This window comes from Nematolebias whitei, chromosome 5, assembly GCF_014905685.2.
Source record: "Nematolebias whitei isolate Nwh7 chromosome 5, NemWhi1, whole genome shotgun sequence".
NCBI classification, from domain to species: Eukaryota; Metazoa; Chordata; class Actinopteri; order Cyprinodontiformes; family Rivulidae; genus Nematolebias; species Nematolebias whitei.
In genome coordinates, this window is record NC_056502.1 from 3,622,181 (window position 1) to 3,630,623 (window position 8,443).

The 8,443-nt window shown below is 47.6% G+C and overlaps 1 protein-coding gene across 1 annotated transcript; it reads right to left on the reverse strand.

Annotated features, from left to right (window-relative positions):
* Positions 1 to 405: 405 nt before the first annotated feature.
* nr1d2a (nuclear receptor subfamily 1, group D, member 2a) lies at positions 406 to 5,404 on the reverse strand. The gene is made up of 8 exons (XM_037676074.1): positions 5,160 to 5,404; positions 3,545 to 3,748; positions 3,384 to 3,472; positions 3,159 to 3,303; positions 2,394 to 3,016; positions 2,131 to 2,316; positions 1,809 to 2,019; positions 406 to 1,353 (listed from the first exon to the last, which is right to left on the reverse strand). Exons 1-8 carry the CDS (start codon positions 5,188 to 5,190, stop codon positions 1,154 to 1,156), a joined length of 1,689 nt encoding a protein of 562 aa, XP_037532002.1. The 5' UTR covers positions 5,191 to 5,404; the 3' UTR covers positions 406 to 1,153.
* Positions 5,405 to 8,443: the final 3,039 nt, after the last annotated feature.

Sequence of the window (8,443 nt, forward strand, 5' to 3'; positions counted from 1 at the left end):
GCACTGAATCAAGCAGACTAAAAACAGCGTACTCTGCAGTTTTATGCAAAATGAGAAGCCATAAAAATATATTGCATTCAAGTTCATCTTGGGTGCCAGAAAAGTAGTTTCCAGGGGCCCTCGAGCTGGACACAAACAAAACAATGTTTTTATTTAGTGAAGCTTTTTGTTAGTTTCAAACTCATGCCACGCTGGCTTTAATTGTACTTTCAGGTATTCTCAACGGCTTTGTTCTGTATCAAACAGCAACAAACTATTGCTTATTTTGATAATTGTCTTCATCAGGATGTCACAGAGGAGGAGCGCCACCTGCTGGAGAACCATGCTCATTAAAAATAAAACACCACAGCAAATATTTTAAGTTATTTTTATTCATACTATATCATATTTATAGACTATGTTCATCAGATATTTATAGATATTTATATATATTTCACGAGTATTTACATATGGCAGTGCTGCCAGTAGTTGATATTTCAACAAACTCCATCAGGAAAAACAAGTGACAAAATTCAGTGCCATGCTGAAAAGTTTCATTTATAAAAACAAAAAGTGGGCGAAGCTGCGGCGTCTGAACCAAACGGCCGACTCGATGCCTTCTGCTCCCAAACATAGTGTCTTAGCTTTAAACGACCTCCCCGTACGCAGAAAGAGGTTAAACATTAAATAGAAACAGACATGTACACCAAACAATGACGGGATGCTTTGTGAGGGGAGCAGATCCAGATTATAGTAGATTATTAATCAGAGCCATGCGTTAGCAGCGATCCACATTCTGTCCACACGTCTCTGGTAGCTTCTGTTTTTAGCACAAACATTCACACGCTCAGAGAATACACTTTGGAATTAATGGCTTTTGGAGGAAACGAATGTATAAAAATAATAATGACAAATTCATTTAGCACTGCATGTTTTATATAAAATGCATTCGATCTAAAACCTCTAACACGCATGCTGTGTATGATTTATGTGCAACGAGCAAAGCTATCTCCTCACGCTACAGTAAACTTTAAGTTCTCTTCAGATCCCGTGTGCCGACTCAACCGGAACGATTCAAAAACCACTTCATACATTCCACGGACGAACACGGAGTTGGTCGAGTACGGGGGGGGGGGCAGGTCCAGGTGGAGGACGGAGACGTCCCAGAAAGTCTTCAGGGGTGCACTTTGAACGACAGCAGCTCCTCAGAGTGCATGTTGTTGAGCGAGCGCAGCTCCGGAAGCTTGAGCAGCAGCTTGGTGAAGGTGGTGGCCGACTCGTCGCCGTGGTTCTGCACCACCAGGTTCCGCAGGGCCCAGATCAGCTTGTCCTGCAGGGCCTCCAGTGAGTCCAAGTCCTGGATCCCTGAGCGATCTGGACCAGAACACAGAGAGGGCGTTAACGCTGCAGAAGCTTTTGAAAACTAATCCAGTCTAGTTCAAACTTTGTGCTGCGGATCGTAGACTCGGAGCTCTAGATCTACGAGCAGGACACAAAGATTCAGTCGCTACTTTCATCCTGCTCAGGTGGACGTGCAGCTCGTTTTACTTTAGAGGCAGGTGGATTACTCCCCCTGAACGTCTCAAATCAGATTAGATGTTCCTCCATGTCTGTTTACAGACAACAGCCAGCCTCATGAAGGTGACCCACTGCAGCGTCCATGTTGTTTTTACAGGTTCAGCTGTGCTTTGTTTACGTTTGGTGCATGGAAACCTACTGGAGTAAACACTGGAGGAGCTTCAGAAGACCCAGCAGGTCCGACCTGAAACTGGCTCTGAAACTACACTCTGTGCACCTCTTGATTAAAAACGTGAAGATGTAAATCTTACCGGCGGAGACGAGCACCACGGCAGTGAAGAGGCTGAGCTCGTCCTCGTTGAGTCGCAGGGCGGCCAGCTTCTCGCTGAACTCGCACATGGAGTTGAGCAGCTCTCCGGCGCCGAGCGACCGCAGCGTGTCCAGGCTGTACCGCTTCCCACTCAGGAAGGTGACCGTCCGCTCGGCCAGGTTGAACAGGGAGGCGAACCGGACCATCAGCACCTGCAGATCGGGAGCAGAGGTGTTACAGCGGTCTCTGTGATTTTAACAAACGTTCATCCAGAACATGGTTCCGTTTGGAGAACCCGTTTGAGAACCCGTTGACCCGCTCACCTCGAACGTTCCAGCTTTCAGCAGGCTCACTTGGTCGTGCTCGGAGAGGTCACGGAAGCCCGGGATCCTCTTGGCGAACTCAACGACCTCTCGCACGGCGGGGGTGAAGCTCATGGAGAACTCCTCCCAGATCTCCTGACTGGGCTTGCTGGGGTCCACGTAAGGCGAGGTGTTCATGGGGCAGACCTTCGAAGCACAAACAGAGTCATGAAGGTGTTCTGAAGGAGCTTTAAGGTTTCACCTGTCGTACAGTTCTTACTCACCAGGTACGCTCTGCTCTTCACGCAGCTGTTTGGTTCACTGTAATGGCTGAAGGTCTGTGTGTGAAGTTCACCCGCTGCCCTCTCCTCCCTGTAGGCGGAGTTAGTGGCGGCGCCGCTGTACGGGCAGCGCTGGTGCCCTCCCGCCGCCGCACTGTTGTTGTTGTTCCAGCAGTTGGAGCTCTCCTGCTGCTGCTCCGTGCCACCATTGCAGTTGGTCTCCGCGACGACCGAGTCGGGCGTCGGCGACCTCTGCTGGCCGAAGGCGTCTTGGTTCTGCCTGCTCACCGCGGCGACGCCCTCGTCCTCGCTGCTGTCCGACGCACAGGAAGAGGCCGAGCTGGAGTTGGTGTCCATGGAAACCACAAACTCCGAGTCCTGGGGGCACTGAGGGGAGGACGGGCTGGAGCACGACGGAGATTCGGAGGTAGAGGAGGAGGAAGAGGAGGAGGAGGAAGAGGAGCTGGCGTCGCTGCTCATGGCCTCCATGGGCAGCGAGGAGCTCTGGTCGCCGTGCAGCATGTTGTGCAGCTGGCTGTTCTTGCTCATCATGTTGTTCATGGCGTTCTGCATCTCCAGCAGCATCCTCTGCTTCTCTCTTTTTGGGATGCGGCCAAATCTAACAGCTAAAAGAAAAACAGACCAACGTTAGAACTAAACATCTCACCGTCTTTAACAGCCGGGCCTCTTTCAACCCCTTTATGTGTCGAGTTGGGCCCACAGGCCACCAGTTGGTTAACAGCAGACGTTATGAATCCAAACGCTCACCGTCTCTGGACATGCCGACAGCCAGACACTTCTTGAAGCGGCACTGCTGACAGCGGTTCCTGTTGATCCTCATGATGGTGCAGTTCTCCATCTTGAGACACTTCTTGTACTGGATGTTCTGCTGGATGCTTCTCCTGAAGAAGCCCTGCAGAACCAAAAGGAACCCCGTGAGCGTGAGCATGCACACAGAGGACGTAGAGCCGGGCTGCGGAGGCGTTAACCCACCTTGCATCCTTCGCAGGCGTGGACGCCGTAGTGGAAGCCCGAGGCCACGTCTCCACACACCTTGCACAGCAGCACCATGCCGTTGATTTCTGCAAACATTGAACGATGAGCGAAAGTGTCCCAGGCTGTGACTCGTGAGTGAAGCGTTCAAAAAGCCTTACTGGTGATGCTGCTTTTGGCAGACGCCGAGGAGCGGCCGGTCTTCTCGGTGCCGCCGCGTTTCGCTGGGGGAGCGATGTCCACCACCATGCCCACAGCCCTGCTGGGTAGCGAGGGTCGAGGCACAGCTGGTGACGCGTAGCTGCTGGCGCCGCTCATACAGGAGTCCGAGGACGAGCTGGATGAAATGTAGGCGATGACTCCTCCTGTGGTAAACAAACAAACAAGGTCACGTTGACACGTTAAACTTTACTCCACGTCAAAGTACAGGAGTTAAAGTATAACCCGAGGCGATTAATGACTCGTGTACCAGCTATTCATAGAAAGCAGAGGCGCCTGTGACACACCCTGACGGTGTGTTTGTACACGTGTGTTGCTGCTTCCTGGTTGGTTGGTTCCCTGCAGCTTTTGACCCGATTTATCAACTCCGGAGCGCCGGTTGGATAACGGTTACGTAACACGAGTGGGCTCCACCAGACACCAGGGCAACGCTCGCAGGGACCAACTGGTGCAAACGGAGGAAAACATCCTCCAGGGATATCCTGACGCATGCTCAATAATCCAGGTCAGAAAATCTAAAACGGTTAAACCTGGTCCTCTGGACGGGTTCAAAAAACAAAACAAAACTGTAGAAACATTTCATCTTCCATCCAAAAGACTTCTTCAGCCTGAGGAGCTGTGTTCAGCTGAACCCTTCCACAGGACCAGACTTAACTTTTTTAGATCCTCTTAGTGAAGTGACGAAAACATCTGCTCCCTAAACAGACAGAGTCTTCCCTGAGTCATAAATGTTTGATTTACAGGTTAAAGTGTTCAAAAAGTTCTACTGGATGACAGATTTTACACCATCGGTTTTAATTTCAACAGAAACGCACGTTTGTTTTCCTTCCAACAGAAAGCCTCGGGCTGATTACCTAACCACAACCACGACTGTTCCCACTCTTTGACTGGCCGCCCACACGTGGACCTGTCATGAATTTCAGCAGAAGTACAGCGCGAGGACAGAAGATCTAGGTCAGGCGCCGCTGTTGCCCCTCCCCCTCACGTGTACAGCCAGGCAGAGGCAGCCATTGGATTACACAACCCGTCACGTCACTGCCCCGCTCCGACCAATCAGAGAAGAACTCCGCGACCGCGTGCGCTCAGAGCGGAACGCCCCTGGGCCAATCAGAAGCGCTGCCGGGAAGCGTGTACACAGTGGCACATGGCGAGGCGACCCGGTCCATGTGAGCCGGACCGGGGAAGTGGAACACGGTTGTTGTCAAATGTGAATGTTAGCGGCGCTCTGCTCCTCCTAACCCCGTTAAAAACACAAGTGAGCCGCAACAAAAACTCCTTCTAGCGCACACGACAACACTCCAAAACATTTTAAACAAATAACAATATCAAGAAACTGGTCCAGCCGTAATGTTACGAAGATAAACTCACTATTAATCAGAGATTTTAAGCGACAGATGTCTGATTCTTTCCCCAAAACCTTAATAATTGTTGTTAAACTCGCTTGATTTTTGGTTGACATGAGCTAAAGCCACCTCTGCAGAGCGTGCACGGTGCTCTCGGAACCGATCCGTTCAAAATGAACGGATAAATGAATAATGAGAAATAATGGGCTCTTACCGGGTTTGGCTGTCCCGATGTCGTCTGACATCGCTGGTCGAGGAGGAAACTAAACGTCTCGGGAGGTTTTCTGTCTAAAAGTCTAAAAGCAGCGACGGTCAAAGCAGTTCGGAACCGAAGTCCAGAAAAAATGTCTTCTAGTTCGGTTAAAAACAACAAGGCGCAGGTTCGAGGAGAGATTCTGTCAAGACTTTACCGTCCGGGACCGACAACCGAGCAGGGTTTCTCTCCGTCTTGTTGTGGGTGACTGCGGGTTGAAGGGAACTAAATGTTCTGAATAGTGAGGGTCATGTGACCTACTGTCGGCCCCGCCCCTCCGCTCACTTTAACCCAGTGACACACTTTTCCGAGCGCCGGGAGAGGGGGCGGAGCCAAGCGTGGTGGTGACGTAACGCGGCGGTCACGTTGCAGAGCATAACGTGCAGTGCTACGTGCGGCTCGACTTTAACAGCAAGAAGAAGAAGGCGCTTCTTTGGTAAAATCTCATAAAACGTGCTCTAAGTTTTGTTTTTATGAAATAGCTGTCCTTCAGTAATAATTGTTCTAAAGCTGGGGGTTTACCAGGAAATGAACTTTAATGTGAGTCGTTACTAATCTGCGTGTTTACCACGGAAATAAAGTATTATCTCGTCGGTCACGTGTAAAAGCATGTTCGTGTTGAACACGTTTCTGTCAAAGAACACAAACGTTTTAAAGTTTAAAATGTGCAACTCTTCTTTTCATTTGAACTTTTTGCATCTGATAAACCTGATAAACAACTAAACACCCATTTTAAACTTCCACAACCTGCAGCGCAGTCAGAAGCAGGTCTGTTACCAGTAATCTGTTTTTATTTTTACTGGTTTAATAGATGTCTGAGGGGAGAAAACCAACAACGGGAGTGCACATTTATCCATAAACAAAAATAATAATGAACAAATGAGAGCTTAAAAATGGTCTAAGAACCTGAAAATATTTGAATAAAGATGAAATTACATAAACTGGTGAAAAGCAAGAAAAATGTAGAACAAAAACTGAAAGTGAAATAAACATAAAAATAAACACCAAAAGCTGAAAATAGCTGAAAACACTTCAACAAACGTTTAAAAGAACAAAAGTTTTTTAACAAAACAAACTGCAAAATAAATAAAACCACCACAAGCCCAACATTGTTCAATAAATATCCTGATGCACGCTCAATAAGGTAGAAAAATAAAGTTAAGTGAGGTCCGCTGGACGGATTAAAAAAAAACAAAACTTGTTGAAATGTTTCGTCTTTTATTTAAAAAATGTTTGAGGAGCTGCAATAAACTCATGTAGTGGATCACCCAGTTTGTTGGTGACATCCAGAACCAGCTGTTCACGTGATGGAGGAGGACCATCAGCCCTCGTTAGTGCCGATGGCCGCTTGCTATTCACAGGGGCCGAGTGTTACTGACAATAACAGCATTGTATGAGGGGGACAGTTGGAAACTGATGGGGAAACTAACAACCACTGACCAAAAGGATGGACCAGCACAGAAGAGCAACATCTACTGGCCACTCTGAGGTCCACTCGTCTGCAGGTCAGAGGTCACTTTCAGGGATGAAGAGACGTTCACATCCTGGACAGAGAGGAACGATGGTTTGAGGAGTGAAGGAGGCCATCTTTGTGAAGAGAACCTGCCCATCATTAAACAGGGGCGGAGCCTCCGTGTTCATCTACCCCCCTCTGTTATTGCTAGAATCACTCAGCCTCCTGTGAATAGCAAGCCGCCATCGGGGCACTAACGACCAATTGTTAGACTGATGGTCCTCTTTTATCATGTGAACAGCTGGTCCTGGATGTCAACAACAAACTGGTTGATCCACTATGAGAAGATGTTATTTATAAGACTGAGTTTGTTGCAGCTCCTCAGACTGAAGAAGTCCTTTGGATAAAAGATGAAACGTTTCCATCATCATCTTCCTCTTGTTCTGGACTCAGGTCTTGGGGGCAGCATCTTGAGCAGGGAGGTCCAGACCTCTGTTTCCACAGACACCTCTTCCAGCTCTTCTGGGCCTCCAAGATGTTCCCAGGCCAACAGAGAGACGTAGTCTCTCCAGCGTGTCGGGCCTTCCCCGGGGTCTCCTCCCCACCCGACATGCCTGAACCACCTCCTTAGGGAGGCGCCCAGAAACTTCTCAACAGGTTTTTGGTTTTTTTGAGTCCGTTTAGAGGACCTGACTTAACTTTTTTAGATTATTTAATAAATGTTTACATAACAATTAAGTGATTTAAAACTTTTGTCTGAATTACTTTTAGTGCCACATTTATACAATTTCTAACGTGTGGACACAAACGAGATGCCCAGTAAGTTTAAGGGTTTTATGTAAATGGAGGGTAATTTCTGTAAATGTGAATTATAATGAACTAATTCAGATTATTAGTGAGATTTATTTTGGTTTTGTCATTTTCTCAGCGGTCCTGGAAGTCCATCATTAAAGCTGAAACGAGGCCAAGCTTCAGGTATATTATTTATTTTTAGTTTTATTTCATGCCTGTCTTCAGAGATCAACAGATTCTCTTCCCGGACGGTAACTTTAATTTAAAAGGTCACAGAACTCCTGGAACAGAGCGCAGACGTTTAACGTAACGTACCGTTTTAATTAACTCACAGCAACAAACACGTTTGACTCATTTTCATCTTGTTCTGACCCAAAGAGGCAGAAAGATGCACGATCCTCCTGTAAACGTTCATCGGACAATCAAAACTTCACCTAAAAATAAAACGTGTAGAAATCATTAACGTTTGTCCTGGCTGACCCGTACAACTTTATTTCATCACGTTTTGACATTTGTCGCGTGTGCCAAACGAACTGGAGGCTTTAAAACAAGTTAATAATTACTTTCTGGGAGGTCAGGAGGTTTCAGGTTTTCTTGGAAAAAAATGTCTCGTTTACGTGAAGACAAATAAAAGAAAGTGGTTTAAATCAAACAGGACAGATGATGAGTGTTCCAGCTCGTGTGGAACGACTCGTCCTCGTCACGTCCACAAACTTTTCTTTAAAACCATTTGATGAACGACAAAACGCCCGGAAGTGTCGGAGACGATGGAACATCCGGACGTTCACCATCAGATTCGGCTGTTCAGACTTTACTGGTGCCAAACTGGAGAAATGAAACGTGAGCGCTGAAAGACTTTACTGAAGAAGAGCCGAACTTTAGCTGTTAAAGTAAGAAGCACGGAGCAGAAAGTGGTTTGTCGACGTGTCCCTGAGGGATCTGAGCGTTTGTAGTTTTGGAGAGGAGTGTTTTTCTGGACTGAAACTGAACAATTGAAGTA

Excerpts from the sequence above, each read along its gene's own strand:
- nr1d2a (XM_037676074.1), bottom strand. The coding sequence starts at position 5,190 with ATGTCAGACGACATCGGGACAGCCAAACCCG. Across the intron at positions 3,304-3,383 it reads ACGCCTGCGAAGGATGCAAG|GGCTTCTTCAGGAGAAGCAT; the intron begins GTGGGTTAACGC and ends TTGGTTCTGCAG. Across the intron at positions 2,317-2,393 it reads TGAAGAGCAGAGCGTACCTG|GTCTGCCCCATGAACACCTC; the intron begins GTGAGTAAGAAC and ends TGTGCTTCGAAG.